The 19,491-nt window shown below is 44.9% G+C and overlaps 1 protein-coding gene across 1 annotated transcript in view; it reads right to left on the bottom strand.

Annotated features, from left to right (window-relative positions):
* Nucleotides 1-1,249: 1,249 nt before the first annotated feature.
* Nucleotides 1,250-19,491, bottom strand: part of LOC125429223 (cullin-associated NEDD8-dissociated protein 1-like) — a 40,062-nt gene continuing 21,820 nt past the window's right edge. The window contains exons 11-15 of the mRNA XM_048490140.1: nucleotides 18,629-18,724; nucleotides 15,169-15,338; nucleotides 13,230-13,394; nucleotides 3,545-3,652; nucleotides 1,250-2,218 (exon numbers count right to left, since the gene is read on the bottom strand). Coding sequence (XP_048346097.1) covers nucleotides 1,991-2,218; nucleotides 3,545-3,652; nucleotides 13,230-13,394; nucleotides 15,169-15,338; nucleotides 18,629-18,724 — 767 coding nt within the window. The 3' untranslated portion in view covers nucleotides 1,250-1,990. The remainder of the gene's footprint in view (nucleotides 2,219-3,544; nucleotides 3,653-13,229; nucleotides 13,395-15,168; nucleotides 15,339-18,628; nucleotides 18,725-19,491) is intronic.

Raw genomic sequence — 19,491 nt, 5'->3', positions numbered from 1 at the left:
CTATTACTCCGTGTCCTAGTCTCTGAGGCAGCAGAAAACAAGCTTGCTCCCTCTTCGACATGACGTCCCTTCAAACATAGCTTTAATGTCCTCACTTAACCTCAAGACTAAACATCCCCAGCTTTCTAAGTCTCTTCATAGGGTATGGATTCCACATCTTTTACCATTTTGGTTGCCCTCTGGACACAGTCCACCTTGTAAATACCCTTCTTAAATTGTGCCCAGAAATGAACACAGTAGGCGAGGTCTCACCAATGCAGAATAGAGTGGTACAATTCCCTCTATCTAGACACTATACTCTTATTGATGCATCCCAGAATTACATTGGCTTGGCTGCCATATCACACTGCTGACTCATGCTCAGTTTGTGGTCTACTAAGACTCCCAGATCCCTTTTACATGTTCTGTGTCAGGCCAGGTGTTACCCATCCTATGTGCATTTCATTTTTTTCTGCCTAAGTGTAGAATCTTACATTTATCTCTGTAGAAATTCATTTTGTTAGTTTTGGCCCAGCTCTCTAATCTGTCCAGATCATTTTGAATCCTGCCCCTCCAGGATATTAGCTACCCCTCCTAATTTGGTATCTGCAAGTTTGATAAACATGCCCTCCAATTCAGTATCCAAGTCATTGATTAAAAAAAAATATTGGATAGCACTGGGCCCAGGACAGAACTCCATGGCACTCCACTGCTCACTTCTCTCCAGGATGAAAATGAGCCATTGATGAGCACTCTTTGTGTTCGGCCAGTCAACCAATTACAAATCCATCTAACAATTGCATTGTCTAGTCCACATCTTTTCAGCTTACTTGCAAAAATATTTTTACCAGATGTATTTTATGTAGGATGGAAACACACCCTGTTTTATAAATAGAGCACAAGTGATTCACACAATAAATCATAAGGAATAAATTCTAACAATTAACTAGCAATCCATGATCACAAGAAGTCAATGTTCTGTATTTGCCAAACAGCAATAGCTTGTTCTTACAAACTGAGCTGAAGGGGCTCATGGATCTTCACCCCCTTTCCTGAAAAGTCTGGCTCAGAAGCCCCATGGATAAAATGCTACAGAGCCCAGCAGGGGCTTGTGAAGTGGGGGGATCTAAAGCAAGGAGAAATAACATAACATCAATTTCCTATTAGCCCCCCTTGCCTGGTTACATTTTGTCCACAGGTCTTGCATGATATTGAGCTTCAGTTTTCTGGAGTTCCCTGGATGGGAGAAAAGATGCAGAAGTTCTTCGAATCCAACCCAGCAACATTTGTTTAATGGTACAAGAGCATTTGTGTTTTTATTCGGTGGTTCCTTTATTACAGACGAATGTCTCTTGGAGAAACATGCTAACTTTTGTGGTTTGAAAATCGTCAGTGCTTTGGTATCAGCTTCTCAAGTAAACTTGCCAGAGGGCACCTACAGGAGGAAACCACTGTGTTCAAAGGAGTGTGGCAGGCTAGAACTCCATTAATTAAGCATAAGGCATTCTATACTGAATGACAGTGAGACACTTTCACAGTTTCAGAAGTTGGATACAAAAAGGGGTCTGGTGTAAATTTAATCCATTTTAGCAGTATGGAAGTGACTCGAGTCAGTTTAAATACTGAGTACAAATGAAAGCTGCTATTTAACCAATATGACTATGGAAGCTGAACTGCCACAATGGCTATAGTATTAGATATAGCAGGGTCTTATTTACCGCTGTTTTAAAAATGTTACAGTGCTATCAATACAAATTGATAGCCAATAGAATCACCACATTACTATCAGGCTCTAGCTAAATCAACTGGAATCATACTTTTTTTTGGCAGAAACACATTGTGCATTTGTTTTATGGGAGTAACAAACTGCTGTTGTCCTAATGACATCAACAGAATTAGCTATCATGCCTGAATCCATGCCCATCTTAATAGAAATAGTGGCCAGCTAGCATCAGCCTTAGAAGATCTTTCGTCTGCAAAGTGAACAATGTGGTTGGAGAATAAGAGGACCTTAACTTATGTCCATTAATTCTGTGGCAGACAGTGAAGTAGAATCTTTCTGAATGCTTTCAAAGAGTGAAGACATTTCCGGGTTGCCTCTGATTTGGGAAGAAAATTCAGCCATCACAGGACTCTTATCTACATTAGGGATGGTCAGCAAAGCCGCTACTGCCCTCATTGCTGAACGTTTTAGTTCATCTTGTTTCTCAAATTCTTGCTTCACAGAACCAGCTTTCACCTAAAGAAAGGAATACAAAATCAGGGAAGATTCAACTTCCAAGGCTTCAAGACAAAGGGACCTGCTGCCCATTGTAATGGCTCTGAGGATCACATTATCATGTGCCTGAGAATGAAGTGGTACAAAAAATGAAGAGATGAAATCATCTGGGATGTACTAACGTACAAAAATGGTTCAACTGAATTTCCTACAGTCCCAAGAGTTGACATGAACAAGTAGGAGTGAGGCAGTGGTTCAGTGTGCAAAGGGACCCATGTTCAATGCACAGCATCTCCAGTAAGGATCAGGTCATAGGTGATGTGAAACGCCTCTGCCTGAGACACTGGAAAACTGCTGCTAGAAGTACAAAGTTTTGACTTTGATGGACTCTGATGCAGTTGAAGGCAGTATCAAAGGTAGAAACTAGTACCTACTGCCATATGATCTTTACCACACAGAGAGCGAGCATGGTACAGTGGTTAAAAGTGGTGGTCTCTAATCTGGAGAACTGTGTTTGTTTCTCCACTTTTCCACATGAGGCCTGCTGGGTAACTTAGGGCCAGTCACAGTTCTCTCAGAAATCTCTCAGCCCCAAGTACCTCACAAGGTGTCTGTTGAGGGGAGGGGAGTTTGGAAGCTGTTTCGAGACTCATTACAGTTGAGAAAGGCAGGATAAACTCTTTTTCAAAGGATGTGTTTTGACAGAAGGAGATTTCTCTGCCAAATACCCATGAAAGGCATCCCCAGCTGCTAATGTCCTACTGGCTTTCATCTCTGCCACAGACTTGCGGGGATGGGAGGCAGGATGACTCACTAACTAATCACCTTTCCATCAGCAGCAGCACTAAAATAATCAGGTTCAAGTATAAGCAACACCACAATGTATGTGAAATAACAGTCTAGAAATGGGCAAATGAAGGAAATCAAGGCCCGGTCTTTAGATAAAGCTTTGTCATACCATGTCCTTTTGCCCATGTTAATGAACTGCCAAAGTAATAATAAAATAGAAAATACATGCAAGGTTTCTTAATTTGCATAATAGAGTCTTTGTTGTGGGTGATCTCTGTTTTATTTATGATAATATTGTTCTTAACAGCCACAAATAGGACTAAAATATGAGCTAGCCACAGGTGGACCAAGGCTGATGGTAAATGCCTTCCTTGCTCTAGTGAAGAACAAAGTGTTGAACTGCACCAACAATTTCCAAAGAAAATGTCTATGTTGTATTACCCTAAAGTAGATGTTTCTGCACCCGCAAGAGCACAATCTAAAGACTGCCTGGGACAACAACCATGCAAGAAAGTAATCCAGGGAAAGAAAACCTTCTGAACTTTCCAAATGCATTACCTTTGTAGAGCAAGTTGCTCGTAGGGGCTCAATGAGTTGTTCTAACCGTTGCAGTACTGTGTTAGGACACAGTGTTGATAGACGAGCCAGCATAATGAAAGTCAGCATCTAAGAAGAATGATGAAGGATAGAACAATGCACAAAAGGTACTCTAAAGTCCACCCCACCCAAAGATTTCTGGTTCTAAGGTGTCAGTAACTCAGTTTCATGGAACACATTCAATTGTCAGTCTCAAGCTTCACATTTCAGAGCGATGTATTGTGGGAAAGGTTTTGGCACATCAGAGTACAGCAAATAAACAGACTCTCCTCTCCCCAGTGTGCAGGAAGATTCATAGTGGATCCCAGTCTGCATACTTGCTCCCTGCTTCCTCCACTCTGCACTAGAAGGGGATGTAGACTAGCAATCATCCATGTAGGCTAGAAAGGGATGTAGACTAGCCAGAAAAAGAAAACTGGTGAGATACGGCCAGCATCTTACACCTACAAGTAGCCTTGCCACTACATTTTGAACCAGTTGAAGCTTTCAGACTTCAAAGGCAGCTCCTCATAAAGTACACTGCAGTAGTTCAACCTCAGTATGGTCAATTCATGGTTAACTGACCTCTTAAGGAAGGGCTGAAGCTGGCAAACCAGAAACAGCTGGTAAGAGGCCCGTGTGCTATAATGGAGATCTGGCCCACCACTGCAAGTCCAGATCTAATATCAGCCTCATCAGCCCTGCTTCATAAATCCAGTTGGCCTGATGATAAGCCAACAAGACCTGTCCAGACCAAACAGTTAATTGGATCCTATCCAATCACCATCGCTGACCAATCATTTCAGGATGTCTACTGACAGCCTGCGTTCCCAATAAGAAACAGAATGTAATATTCAGACTTAATTCCATTAATCCCAAGTATTACCACCACTAGAGATAAGGGTTTCAGTAATGAGCATTAGGGAGGATCCTGCATTCAAATAACCGTCATCCAGTGCAGGCATTTCGTTTATGTCTGGGGCATGGGAAGGAATCTTATAATCTTAAATTACCACTATAGGGGGCTGAGGGCACCACTCAAACCATCACCAAAAGGCCACTACCAAGTAATGAAATTGGAAAGTACCAGTGGTGTATCTAGGCAAACTGGAGTTTGGCGCGCCCCATGGGCAGCCACCCTCCCCCACTGTGACCAAGCAATGATTTTTTACACCAGGTTGTTTCAAAGTCACCATCACATTATAGAACATGCCCCAACTCACAAATCTGAGCACAGCAATAAGCCATGCCACACAGCAGAAATAATTTTTTGAAAACATTTTCAAAATGTATTGTCGAAGGCTTTCACGGCCGGAATCACTTGGGTGCTGTGTGGTTTCCGGGCTGTATGGCCGTGTTCTAGCAGCATTCTCTCCTGACGTTTCGCCTGCGTCTGTGGCAAGACCAAGAACAAGCCACATGAACAAAGATAAAGAGCCATCTAGAGGGAAGGTGTTCTTACCATACATCAAGGGAACCACTGATCGCATAGGAAAACTGATGAAGAAGCACAACCTACAAACTACAGACCCACAATCTACAGACCCACTAAGAAACAATCCCACAATCTACAGACCCACTAAGAAAATTCAACAGATGCTACGTTCAGCAAAGGATAAGAGGGATCCTTTAGCTACTGCAGGAGTCTATCGCATACCATGCAGCTCTGGACAAGTCTACATAGGAACCACCAAACGCAGCGCACAGACACGTATCAAAGTTAAACCACTTTAAAGGCACTGCCAGACTATTTCAGCCAGGAAAAATCAGCAATAGCAGAACACATGATAAACCAACCTGGACATAGAATATTATTTGAAAAAACAGAAATTCTGGACTACTCTGAAAGCCACTTTCACGTCCAGACTACACAGAGAAGCTAAATTGGAAATCCATAAGGAGATGGACAATTTTAGGAAGGAAGAAATTATGAAAAATGAACAGAACTTCTTGGCTGCCAGTGTTGAAAAAATACTAGGGTCAAGACTGTAATCGGAAACCAGGGCTCCATTACCACAAACACAGGATGACTCCATAGACAAAGCTAGTAGAAACAAAGGCCAGGATACTTCAGATGCTCCCACCAGTGACCTTGCTATCTACAAGGGTTACTTCCCAGGCTATAGTCTTCATTGTTACTTCAGTACTATCTATTCAAAAGATGCCCTCAACTATTGGACCTTTGGTTGCCGCTTCTTTGTTACTCAAGGCTAAGGTGACACATAAGAACATAAGAACATAAGAATGCAAGCCAAGCTGGATCAGATCTCAAAGTCCATCTTTAGTCTTCAGCTCTCTCCTACTCGCAGTGGCCCACCAGGTGCCCTTTGGGAGCTCATTACATGTAGGATGTGAACGCAATGGCCTTCTGCTGGGCTGTTGCTCCCGATCACCTGGTCTGTTAAGGCATTTGCAATCTCAGATCAAAGAGGATCAAGATTGGTAGCCATAAATCGACTTCTCCTCCATAAATCTGTCCAAGCTTCCACTTTTTAAAGCTATCCAGGTTAGTGGCCATCACCACCTCCTGTGGCAGCATATTCCAAACACCAATCACACGTTGCGTGAAGAAGTGTTTCCTTTTAGTAGTCCTAATTCTTCCCCCCACCATTTTCAATGAATGCCCCCTGGTTCTAGTATTGTGAGAAAGAGAGAAAAATTTCTCTCTGTCAACATTTTCTACCCTATGCATAATTTTATAGACTTCAATCATATCCCGCCTTAGCCGCCTCCTCTCCAAACTAAAGAGTCCCAAACGCTGCAGCCTCTCCTCATAGGGAAGGTGCTCCAGTCCCTCAATCATCCTTTGTTGCCCTTCTCTGCACTTTTTCTATCTCCTCAATATCCTTTTTTGAGATGCGGCGACCAGAACTGGACACAGTACTCCAAGTGCGGTCGCACCACTGCTTTATATAAGGGCATGACAATCTTGTTAGGACTTGACAGTTAGATCACCAAAATCTACTTGACAGCTTGTGATGCAATCCTCCACCAATCTTCACCTATAGTTTCAGTGGGTGATGCAACCGTGAGCTAAGCTTATCTTAGTGTGATTGCATCACTGCTCTTGATTGGTTGAATGTCTCTATATGTATGCACCAGAACAGTTTGGTCTATCGCGTGCTTTGGTTATCCAGTTGCTGCGCTGCACTCTGTCAGATTGTTTTGTGCTTTTGGAAACAAGGAATAAAACCCTTCTGTTCTTTGAAGTGAGCAACGCCTGGGTTCCTGTGTTTTCCTGCATGCTGCTGCTTCTGCTGTTACCCGCGACCGCTGCTGAGTGGATCCTTCTCGGAGTTATGGGCCCAGCTCCTCCGTGCTTTCGTGAGTAACAGTGAGTGTACTGCGTGCTTAATGTGACTCAGCTATTGCCATGGCTTCCACTATGTCCGGCTTGCTGTTTGAGAGAGGCTGAATAGGCATAACTATGTGGCTTGGAGCCAGCCGATGCAGAGCTATCTCGTTCGTGAGGACCTGTGGAACGTTAGCTCTACGCCTCCAGCGGCCCCGACAGTTGCTGAGTGGCGTGCAGATGAAAAAAGCGATGCGTCTGTTGTGCTAGCAGTGGAAAGCTCACAGTTGGTTTATCTGCGAGAAGCTGAGACTGCAGCCAAGGCGTGGGCGGCTTTGAAAGGCATCTATCAGCGTGAGTCGGCTGGGGCAAAGGTCCTCCTCACAAGACAACTTTACAATCTCAAACTGAGGCCAGGAGGATCTGTGTTTGAGCATCTGAAGCTGAATCCGTGAACTGTTTGCACAGCTTCGGCTGATGGAGGTTTACACAGTTTGAAGACTCCCACAAAGTTTATCTGTTGCTTTAGATGGTTGGATAGCAGCTGGGACCAGTTGGTATGCAGTTTCCAGAAGCGTCGCGGAGTCTACGCTGACTTTGGATTCACGTCACTGCCAAGCTGCTAGACCACCAGAAGCAGAGGGACTACCAGCTTGAGATTGCGGCTGAGAGAAATCATCGCAGAGGGATTTTCCTGCTGATTCTGCCGTCCCTACTTCGCAATGCTGTGAAAAAATGTTTTCGTTGTGGGAATCCTGGCCATTTTGCACGGGCCTGTACAAAATGCAAAAGTGGTAGAGGAAGAACAAGCCACCTTGGAAAGCGAGGGCTAACAGACAGGAATCACAAGCATCTACTTTCCTGGTAACAAGCAAGGAGAAGGACTCCAACTCACTATGGCTCATTGACTCTGCTTGTTCTGAGCATATAGTGAATAAGGAAAGTCTCCTTACGCGGCCACGTGCGCCAACCTGTTATTGACCCGCGTTTGTTTAGCTGATGGCACCGCAGCAAAGGTGCAACTTCAAGGATCAACATTTGTTCCTGCTCTAAATGAGCTCTCTGAGTAATGTATATTTTGTGCCTTCATTTTGAATTTTGTTTGTTAAGCGTTGTTAGATTGACAGCTGAGGGTTATGTGGTGGAATTTAGTGGGCAGACCTGTTCTATTAAGAAACAAGGGAGAGTCTGTGTGCCACAGGTATACTGCAGAATAACCTTTATCAGCTAAATAACAATGATGTAGGACAAAGCATAGCTAATGCAGTTAACAAACCTATGCATGATGACTGTATTCATTATATGCACCGTGTGCTAGGACATACCAGTTTCAAAGTGCTAGGAAACATGTCCAGGTTGTGTGTGAACTGAAAGCCAAGTCCTGTCCTAATTATCTTGGTTGTACTGTGCGCAGTAAGGCCAAAGTAAAGGCATTTCCTTCTACAAGGGAAAAGCACCAGACAGTCAGATAGGCCATTTGGTTTAATTCATACGGACCTTTCTGGACCATTTCAGCCCAGCCAGGGGCATGGGAAAGTACCACATGGTTTTGGTGGATGACTATAGCAGGTTCACCTATAGTCTTTTCCTGGAAATCCAAAGCTGAGGCTTACCCAAGGTTTAAAGAGTGGGTGGCAATGGTGGAAAGACAGTTTTCACATAAAAGTGGCTTGCCTCCAAAGCGGACAAGAGGGAGGTGAGTTCCTGGGTTCTGGGTTCCAGAACTGGTTGAGAAAGAAAGGCATACGTCACAGAGAAAAACCAACCCTTTCTCTCCTTTTGAGGCAGGGGTTGCTGAGAGGAAATTTAGGGTTCTACATACTATAAGCGGCTGTTTGCTTCTGGATGCCAACATGCCTGGAACATTTCTGGGCTGAGGCTGTGAACACTGCCACATACTTGACCAACAGAGTATAGTCTTCTAATGTGAACCAGACTCCTTATTTTTTGCTGTACCAGAAAGATCCATCTCTGGATCATTTGCATATCTTTGGTAGTTATGCCAATGTGCTGGTACCCTGACGCCCAAAGGCGGAAGGGGGATCAGAAGGTGGGTGAGATTGAAGGGTTTCTTGGTTATGAATCTGGGACAAAAGGTTTTCGTTTTGCACATTCCTATGGAAAGGTTGTGATCTCTCGAAGTGCAAACTTTGAAAAGCATGCAGGATGGGAAACTATCCATGCTAACACAGAGGTTTTGCTACCTTTCACTCAGCATGAAGGGGTTAACAGAACTGCGGGCGGCAGCCTGCAGCAGCTCAAGGTCAACCAACTGCTTCCAGTAGTGGCAAACGTCCAAGCGTCCAGGAAAGCTGAGAAGGGGGAAGGGCTGCAAGACAGTGACACTAGCAGTAGTGAAAGAAGATGAGAAACAAATTAAGGTGCGCCATTATCTCTGATAGGTCTACAAAAGGGATACCTCCTGACAGGTATGGGTTTTCTCAAAGCGTCTATGTTTGTCAAGCACAGGTATCCAGAGCCAAGCTCCTATCAAGAGATGTTAAAGCTACCGCCAGCTGAAATAGAGCTCTGGCGTGAAGCTATGGTTGAGGAGTATAATGCCTTAGTGCAACAACGGAGTGTTTACCAAGACTGTTTTGCCAGAAGGAGAGAGGGCAATTGGGTCAAAGTGGGTGTTCCGGAGGAAAGAGTTGCCAAATGGTGCTCCAAGGTATAAAAGCAAGGCTTGTAAGCCCAGGGGTTTGTACAAGACCGTTTGCTGAATTATGACCAGACCTATTCTCCCACGGCTTACGACCACAGTCTTTGAGAGCTATGCTTGCATTAGCTAGTAAGAAAGGCTTTATGGTGAAGCATTATGACTTCCAGTGTGCTTTTTTAAATGCTAAATTGAAGGAAGCAATTTATCTGAAGCCTGCACCAGGGTATGAAGAAGCAGACCCAAATACTGTTTTATCTTTTGCATACGTTCTTTGTATGGTTTAAAACAGAAGCTGGTGCTAACTGGTATAATGAACTGAACAGTACGACTGGCCAAACTGGGGTTTAAGAAGTCTGTTGCTGATGCATGTTTATATATCAAGGGGGGAACTAAAGAGAATCAAGAGGTCATTCTTCTTTATGTTGATGATAGCAATATGTGTGTGTGTAAGATCCTAAACAACAATTTGACAAATTGTACAAACAACTCAGTGACATGTGTATGTTCTAAAGGACTTAGGTTTTATCAAGCATTGCCGTTGGGTATTGATGTCATATCTACACCAAAGCAAGGTTATCTCCTAAGTGAGAAGAATAAAATAAAAGAGTTAGTGGACAAGACTAGATTGTCAAAGGCAAGGGTTGCCTAGCACCAATGTCCCTAGACTTTCAGAAGAGGTGGTGAAAGTGGGGAGTTCAACAATCCTGAACTGTATAAATCTGTTGTAGGTAGTCTCCTACATATATCCTAACTGGACAAGCCCAGATGTGGCGTTTGCTGTTTGTACGCTAAGCAGAACAGCTAGCGAGCCCAGCAAACATGATTGGGAGGGTGTTAAGCGTGTGGTTAGGTACTTAAAAGGAACTGCTGATCATGGTTTTACTGATCCAGTCCACTTAAAGCACAGATTTAAGTGCCTATTGCAGATAGTTCATTTGCAGACTGTGGTGACAGGAAGTCCTGTACTGGTTTTGTCATTCAGTATGGTGATGTAGCTATCACCTGGTGTTCTAGAAAACAGACCACAATCAGCCTGTCCACTTCTGAGGCTGAGTTCTGCGCATTGTCTGAAACGTGTTCAGAACTACTTTGGGTTGAGACACTGCTAACTGAGTTAGGTGAATCCATAAAGAAGCCTATAATCGTGTTTGATGATTCACAGACCTGCATCGCATTAGCAGAGACTGCAAACATGAAGACAAGAACTAAGTACATAGGAGTAAAGTACCAGAATGTTAGAGAGCTAGTACAGAATGGAACTATTCAACTTGCCTATGTTGAGACAGAGCGAAATGTTGCTGATGTGTTTACCAAAGCTGTGTCACAGAATAAGCATCAGAGAATGTTAGAACAGCTGAAAGTAATAAAGGTGCTGTCATAGTAGTTTTGGGAAGGGGTGTTAGGACTTGACAGTTAGATCACCAAAATCTACTTGACAGCTTGGCTGATGCAATCCTCCACCTTTCACCTAGTTTCAGTGGGTGATGCAACCGTGACTAAGCGCATCTAGTGTGATTGCATCACTGCTCCCTGGTTGAATGTCTCTATATGTATGCACAGAACAGTTTGGTCTATGCGTGCTTTGGTTATCCAGTTGCTGCGCTGCACTCTGTCAGACTGTTTTGTGCTTTTGGAAACAAGGAATAAAACCCTTCTGTTCTTTGAAGTGAGCAACGCCTGGGTTCCTGTGTTTTCTTTTCCTTAACTGCTTCTGCTGTTACCACGACCGCTGCTGAGTGGATCCTTCTCAAATCTTTGCAGTTTTATTATCAATTCCTTTCCTAATGAACCCCTAGCATAGAGTTTGCCTTTTTCACAGCTGCCATGCATTGAGTTGACATTCCCATGGAACTATCAACTAAGACGCCTAAATCCCTTTCCTGGTCTGTGACTGATAGAACTGACCCCTGTAGCGTGTATGTGAAGTTTGGATTTTTTGCCCCTGTGTGCATCACTTTACATTTTGCTACATTGAACTGCATTTGCCATTTCTGAGCCCACTCACCTAATTTATCAAGGTCCGCTTGGAGCTCTTCGCAATCCTTTGTGGTTCTCACCACCCTACATAATTTGGTATCATCTGCAAACTTGGTCACCACGCTACCCACCCCTACTTCCAGGTCATTTATGAATAGGTTAAAGAGCACTGGTCCCAAAACGGATCCTTGGGGGACACCACTCCCGACATCTCTCCATTGTGAGAACTTCCCATTTACACCCACTCTTTGTTTCCTGTTTCTCAACCAGTTTTTAATCCATAGGAGGACTTCCCCTCTTATTCCTTCATTGCTGAGTTTTCTCAACAGTCTCTGGTGAGGAACTTTGTCAAAAGCCTTTTGGAAATCCAAGTAGACAATGTCCACCGGTTCACCCCTGTCCACATGCCTGTTTACACCCTCAAAGAACTCTAGTAAGTTTGTAACACAGGATTTGCCTCTGCAAAAGCCATGCTGACTCTTTCTCAGCAGGTCTTGCTTTTCTACATGTTTTATAATGTTATCTTTAATGATAGATTCTACTAATTTACCAGGAACAGATGTCAAACTGACTGGCCTATAATTTCCTGGGTCCCCCCTAGATCCTTTCTTAAAGATTGGTGTGACATTGGCCATCTTCCAGTCTTCAGGGATGGAGCCTGATTCCAGGGATAAGTTGCATATTAAAGTGAGAAAAGGTTTCCCCACCCACCCTGGACACTCCAACAGATATATACTCCACTTGCTTTCCCAACATCAGATCCTCTGAAGATGCCAGCCACAGACGCAGGCGAAACGTCAGGAGAGAATGCTGCTAGAACACGGCCATACAGCCCGGAAACCACACAGCACCCAAATTTTCAAAATGCTTTCAAAATGTTTTATGCTATGAAAACATTTTATGGTGTTGTATCCAGTACCCCCAATTGGGGGAAACAGCATCACTTTCAATGTTTCAAAGGAGAATCTGAGCTCCCTAGTTTAAACAAGTAATGCTGGAATCCACCCCCAAACAGCATCATTTTCAATGGTGTTTGGGGTCTAGGGAGCTCCAGATTCTCCTTTTAATTCCAACACCTTTAAAGGGAGAATCTTAATTCCTAGCCAAAACATTGGAAGTGATGCTATTTTAAGTTGGATTCTCCTCAATTCCGAAAACAGCATCAATGCATTGTTTGTACTTGGGACCCTGTGATTCTCCTCTTTAAAGCCATGCCAAAGGTGGGGGGATTTAAAAAGGAAAATCTGTGGTACTTTGGGAGGTTCCTGCTGGCAAAGTGGTACAATTATGAAGTTAGCAGCACCAATCTTTCAGGGTATGTTTAGGAGACTCCCCTCATGATACCTCTCAGGTTTCAGGAAGTTTGGTCTAGGGGGTCCAAAGTTATTTCCACTCTCAAAGGTGTAGCCTCATCTCCTATTATTATTCCCCATTGGAAACAATGGGGGATGGGGCACCCCCTTTGGGAGTCCATAACTTTGGACTCCCTGAACCAAACCTCACCAAACCTGGGTGGTAGCATCAGGAGAGTCTCCCAAAACATCCCTGAAATTTTGGTGCTGCTAGCCTAAAAACTGCGCCCTCTGCAGGCCGAAAATGGAAAAACACTGAAAATACCAAAAATCCCACAAACAAACCTGTGCCCCCCACAGGGCTGTGCCCAGGGCAACTGCCCACTTTGCCCAATGGGAGGAACGCCTCTGGAAAGTACTGATCGTAGGAAGAGAGACACTTACTCTGATATCATAATGGTCTTTCAGTCCATCTTCCACATGATTCAAGTACTCATAAATATCCAGTCGATCAAGGCAGCTTTCCAGAAGGGTATACATGCACTCAAAAGCAGCCTTCCTCACATCAAGGCCATCATCCACTGTGTGCTTGAATGGCCCCATTTCTACCTGAAAAAAGAAAATTGTTGGCTGTTCAAAGAGGATTAAGAGCCTGGCAACATGTATCGGCACTTTCTGTTGAGGCTTCTAATCAAGCCAACATGGACAACATGCACGATTCAGAGCTCTGTATCTCCGGGCACAGACTGCATCACTTAAGATGCTTCTGGGATGATGAGTTCTACTACACATGAAGAGTCTTACATTCTTTTTCTAAAGTCACTAGAAAGATCTGTGAGGTCTATGTGGTTAAATCAACAAAACCAGCTGTCAGGTTCTAGCTAGAAAAGTCAAGACAAAGGCCCCTTCCGCACACGCAAAATAATGCGTTTTCAAACCACTTTCACAACTGTTTGCAAGTGGATTTTGCTATTCCGCACAGCTTCAAAGAGTACTGAAAGCAGTTTGAAAATGCATTATTCTGCATGTGCGGAATGAGCCTTAGGGAATTTAGGTTCCATGAAAAAACACAAATGTTGGCACTCCCCTGCTTTACACCCCTTTATGTCTGTGTCTAAATGGTTGCTCTTGAGATGAATGCATTATCACTACTAAGTATTTTTCAATATGAGGGAGAGCCAGAGGTGGGATCCAACCAGTTCTCACCACTTCTCTAGAAGTGGTTACTAATTTTTTTCTGAGTGCCAAAAAGGGGTTACTAAAGCAACCTCCCTGCCCAATAAGGACTGGAGGTGCGTGTGTGCGGCGGCGCCACTGTTTGAATCCCACCACCATTGGAACCTGTTATTAAAATTTTTGGATCCCACCACTGGGGAGAGCTAACAGTTTTAGCTTGAATACGCATGTCATGTTACTTTGTTTTATTTCAAGAGAATGAAGGTGTCAGAGAAGAAGAGGAGTTTGGATTTATACTCCCCTTTCTCACCTGTAAGGAGAATCCTTTTCCTACCTCTCCCCACAACAGACACCTTGTGAGGTAGTTGGGGCTGAGAGAGTTCTGAAAAAACTGTGATTGGCTACAAATTACCCAGCAGGCTTCATATGGAGGAGTGGGGAAACAAATCCAGTTCATCAGATTAAAGTCTGCCACTCATGTGGAGGAATGGGAAATCAAACCTGGTTCTCCAGTGCTCTTAATCACTACACCAGATCAGAGCAGCCCATGCAGTAATAGCATTAGGGTGGAAGGACAAAAGAATCTGGACAATACAGAAATGGTTAGAATATATATGGGAACAAATACAATTAGAAATTTTTGACATAATGTCAAGAAACCAAATATGGCAAGAAAAACAAAAAGATATGAAGTGGATCTGGACTGAATTCAAAGACTGGTTAAACGAAATTAGAATCACGGAAGAAAACTGGAAAAGAAGATTAGAAAGAATGGACCTGCTGCTGAAGAAGAAGAAAAGAAGAAGGGGGAGGGGGGAAAAGGGGGGGGGTAAAAGGATATGGAGGGTGAAACATAAAGATGTATAATATAAATATGTAACAATCCAAAATATCAATAATTTTTTTTTAAAAAATTAATCACTACACCACATTGGCTTCACGGTTACTGTTTAGTAACAGAAGTCAAATGGTTCCCACATTTTAAAAAAGTTAAATTAGTCCACCAAATCATCATCCCTGTTTTAAGTTGTACTTGGTGTATACCCATGATGCTCATGGATGGTCTCCATTTCTTTGGGACTAACCCAAATCAATCCACAGAACAGACAGGGAGCAAACTACACACATTATGGTCAGAACAGTGGCAACACCTTTCCTCGGTTTCACTTTTCTCCCTCGGGGAAGAAAATATGAAATCGGTGCATACCTCTCGTATGAGTTCCCTTCGAATCTTGGTTTCATTGTATAAGTGGGGAAGGACCATGTTGAGCTGGTCTCGGATGAGAGAAGGTTTGTTATGAGCAGCAGAATTAAACATGGCTAAAGCAACCCGTCGAACATTCAAATCAGAATCTTGAAGTGTTTTTAGGAAGTCACCTGAAGGGCAATGGAACAAAAGCAAGGAGTCTTTTAAAGGCTTTACACCACTTATTTATTTGTTCATGCTTTAAAAATATATATATATCCCACCTTTCCTCTTAGTTCAAAATAGCTTACAATAGTAATTAAACCATCTCCAGATATACCAAAGATAAAAGAGCAAGCCCCAAACCCCTTTCCCCTTAAAAGATGGCTGCTGTTCAAACCCCCTCAAAAGTTCTGGCAAGCAGGTGGCACCTCCTGAAAATCCTCAGGAAGGTTTTCCCTCTTCAGGGAGCACATTCCCCGGAGCTGGAGTCATCATGGAAAAGGCCCAGACCCTGGCCGAGGCTGGACAGGTTACTTAAGTGGTGGGATAGCCAGCAGAGGGCTGTAGTTGGAGAACAGGGACAGCTGGAAGGAGACACCTATGGGGGTTCCACACCTTGAAGGGCTTTAAAGGTCATAACAAGCATCATGAATTGAACTAAGAGACTGGCAAACAGTGTAGCCCAGGGGTAGGGAACCTGCGGCTCAAGAGCCGCATGCGGCTCTTCTGCCCTTGCACTGCGGCTCCATGAGCCGAGCCGCCGGCCCCATCCTTGCCCGCCCTGCAGGCAGCAGGGCAGGTGCACCAACTGCCCATGCCGGCTGCGCCGCGCCGCGGGCTTCCCCTCTTGCCCGCCCCATTGGAGCGGGGCGGGCGCTTTCCCGGCAGCCGGCAAAGCTGAGCCGCCGGCTTCATCCTTGCCCGCCCTGCAGACAGCAGGGCGGGTGCACCAATTGCCCATGGCCGGCCTGGGGCCGGCCATGGACCCCCCCCCTTCCCCCCCCGCTTACCCCATTGGAGCAGGGTCAGGGTGTATTCCCGGCGTCGGCCGGTGAGGCCGAAGCCGCCAGCGATCCTTGCCCGCCCTGCTGGTGGCAGGGCTGGCGCACCAACTGCCCGCGTCCGGCTGGGCCACACTGCTGGCTTCCCTCTCGCCCGCCCCATTGGAGCGCCGGGCAGGCGCTTTCCCGGCGTCCGGCAAGGCCGAGCTGCCGGGCCCTATCCTTGCCCGGGCCTGCAGACAGTAGGGCAGGTGCACCAACTGCCCATGCTGCTGCAACAAGGCCGCTGGCTTCTCTTTGCCCGCCTCTATTGGAGCGGGCGGGCGCCCGGCAGCTGGCAAAGCTGGAGCCGCAGGTTTCATTCTGCCCGCCCCAGACAGCAGGGCTGGAGGCAATTAATTGCCCATGGTCGCTGGGCCACGGACTTCCACCCATTGGAGCAGGGTCAGGCCTCCCAGCGGCCGAGGCCGAGCGCCAGTTTTCATCCTTGCCCGCCCTGCAGGAAGTGCAGGCGCCAACTGCCCGCCGGCTGGGCCACACTGTGGGCTCTCGCCCCCCCCCATTGAGCCGGGCAGGCTCGGGCGTCGGCGCAGGCTTCAGCTGCTGGTTCTTATCCTTGCCCGCCCTGCAGACAGCAGGGCGGACGCATCCATGTGCTTCTCAGAATGAGCGGAGTAAAAGGTAAAAAAACCCCAATATCTACAGTGTTATCTTTATTTTAAATGTCAAAAATTATTTGCGGCTCCAAGTGTTTTCTTTTCCCGTGGAAAATGGGTCCAAATGGCTCTTTGAGTATTAAAGGTTCCCTACCCCTGGTGTAGCCACTTCAAAATGGGAAACGTATGTTTCCAGCAGCTAGCCCCTGACAACAGTCAGGCTGGAGTATTCTAAGCCCGTTCTTGTTTCTGGGTTGTCTGCAAGGGTAGCTCCACAAAGCGCTTGGCAGTAACCCAACCATGAGGTTACAGAAGAATGGATCTGTGTCGCTCCACCAGCTGAGTCTAAATAATGAGAAAGTTGGAGAATCAAGTGCAGCTGATAGAGGTGTTCATGCCAACCTACTGTTTCAAAGAGCAAATCAGGGTTCATGAGCCCCCGCAAGCTCTTAACGTGCTCTGAAAAAGGCAATATCACTCTATCTAGGACTCAGACCCACTAGAATAACAACTTTCTGCTATATAGCTTGAGGCTTTCAAAGAGGCAAAAACATCACATTTCTTCCCTATTCGTCAAAAAGATGCAAACAAGTGGAAGAGATGCCTACAACCAACATTTGCCTTTTGACAAATAGGCAGAATGGATTCAAAATCCACAGCTTCAACATGACAACTAAACTGCGGAAGAAAAACAGCACTGCGCTTCCTGGAACTGTTCACTGAGTGGTCCTCTGTGCAGGCACACATTGGCCTGCGCAAACACAGCCCCATATGGGACTGTACAGAAGCCATGAAGATGAAACATTATTTACTTCACTCTGAGACATCGTTAGATGCCTTATTTATTCTTTATTACCTTGTCGCCTTGGTGATAAGTCCACGCAAGCGCCACCAAATTCAGAGGCAGTTAATCTAAACATTTAGAGAAGTCTAAGGGCTAAACTCGATATGACAGTCTCTATGGCACTGACCTGCTGGATGCTGCTGCTAATTTAAAGAAATTTAAAAATGCCATAAGGGCTCAGTCCTGATCAGTCCACAGTGCAGTAGGCTGAACTGCTTTTGTCCCTCACCCTTTTAAAGTGTCAAAACAGCCACACCCTCCCCTGTGGCATCAAGCCCTTTCAGCCTTTTAAAATCTCTTTGAAATAGCAGCAGCCATTTGAACTATGAACACCATCATCTCTAGTTTGGCCCTGAGTTATACAGAAACTGGTTTCTGCATGGGGAAGAACAATAGAAAGATACTGGCATCTATATAGTGCTTTCAGTGCTCAGATTGCCTTAACTTGTAACCCTTACATCCACCTTGTAAGCTGGGACAGAATTCTCTCCCATTATTTCTGGGGGGGATTGACTGTGACTTGTCTAAAACCCTCTACCAAATGAATGATAGGAATGTGATCAGAACTGGGACACCCCTGCAATAGTACAAAGGTTCAAACAGCAGTCTTGCTCGAAACGTGCACTGTCAATTGTCAGCCAAAGGGTAGGGAAGAGAGAATGAGAGATCAGTCTACGGACACCCCCCCCCCTTTACCTGCCTAGCATGCAATTCACCTCCTAAGACAAGTTGAGGTAACTTTAATCACAATTTGACAGGATTGATCACAACCACAGAACCAGGCACTCAGTGCTGGTAGCGCTCTGAATCAGACCCAAAGAACGCCCGGAATGTTGAAAGTTATGCAACAGGAGGTTCAAGAAACACAACCTGACACACGGAATAACTTTCATCCCATAGATAGGTAAATAATTTCTGTATTTTTAAAGTATTAACAGTGCCTGCTTTTTCTGGTTTCTTTAACTATCCAAGCTTACCTATACATGCTTTAAGAAGGGGATCAATGGGCTGTGGCTGATCCGAAATGGTGAATTTGACTGCAGTCACTACAGTGCTCCGTGCATAAGGGGAACCTACAATGAAAAAGTAGGAAACACTCATTGGCTTAAGAAGAGACATCAATGTTAATTTGCAACAGGCACCATTTTGTTACAGTTGCTGTTCTGATTTCTACCCCTCCCCTCAAGGCATGACAGCAAAGAGATGCAAACCAAGGCAAGAAAACATCATGGGGTAGTCATGACATGTTAAAGATAGTTCTCTCCATCACTGGAGATGCGGCTTGTTGGAGACCTAACGGTATGTTTTACACAAAATGGCATTATTAGTCTCCTCACTGAAGCTTCTGGCCAGCAAAATGTGCAATGCTTTAACTAGTATCATTCCATTTAACATTCCAACATTCCATTTAACATTCCAATGAAATTGAATTTTAATTCAGCTTTGGAAACACTGCAAAATTTAAAGGGCAATAAGTCAAGGAAAACTTTTGAAATAGTGTGAGCAGAGGGAACTCCATGGGTAGGGATGGGGAACACATCCGCTTCCCCAGTGGGGCCAATCTCCCCACATCCCCCACCCCCGGGGCATTCATTAAAATTTCAGAAAACACTGTAGGAAGGCATAAGCATTTACACCATAGTCCAAATTGATCCCCACATACCTGAGAATTTAGTTCCCACTGGGGAACTCATATCAGATTGCAAATCCTCATGTAAATTCTCATGGCAATGCATACACAAGATGAGGACTTGACAGAACTGCCAACCTCCAGGTGATGGCTGGAGATCTCTTGGGATTACAACTGTTCTCCAGGTGACAGAGCTCAGTTCGCTCGGAG

This window comes from Sphaerodactylus townsendi, linkage group LG03 (genome assembly GCF_021028975.2).
Source record: "Sphaerodactylus townsendi isolate TG3544 linkage group LG03, MPM_Stown_v2.3, whole genome shotgun sequence".
Lineage (NCBI taxonomy): Eukaryota > Metazoa > Chordata > Lepidosauria > Squamata > Sphaerodactylidae > Sphaerodactylus > Sphaerodactylus townsendi.
Note: the sequence above shows the minus strand (reverse complement) of the source record. Positions and strands in the feature narration are given on the sequence as shown.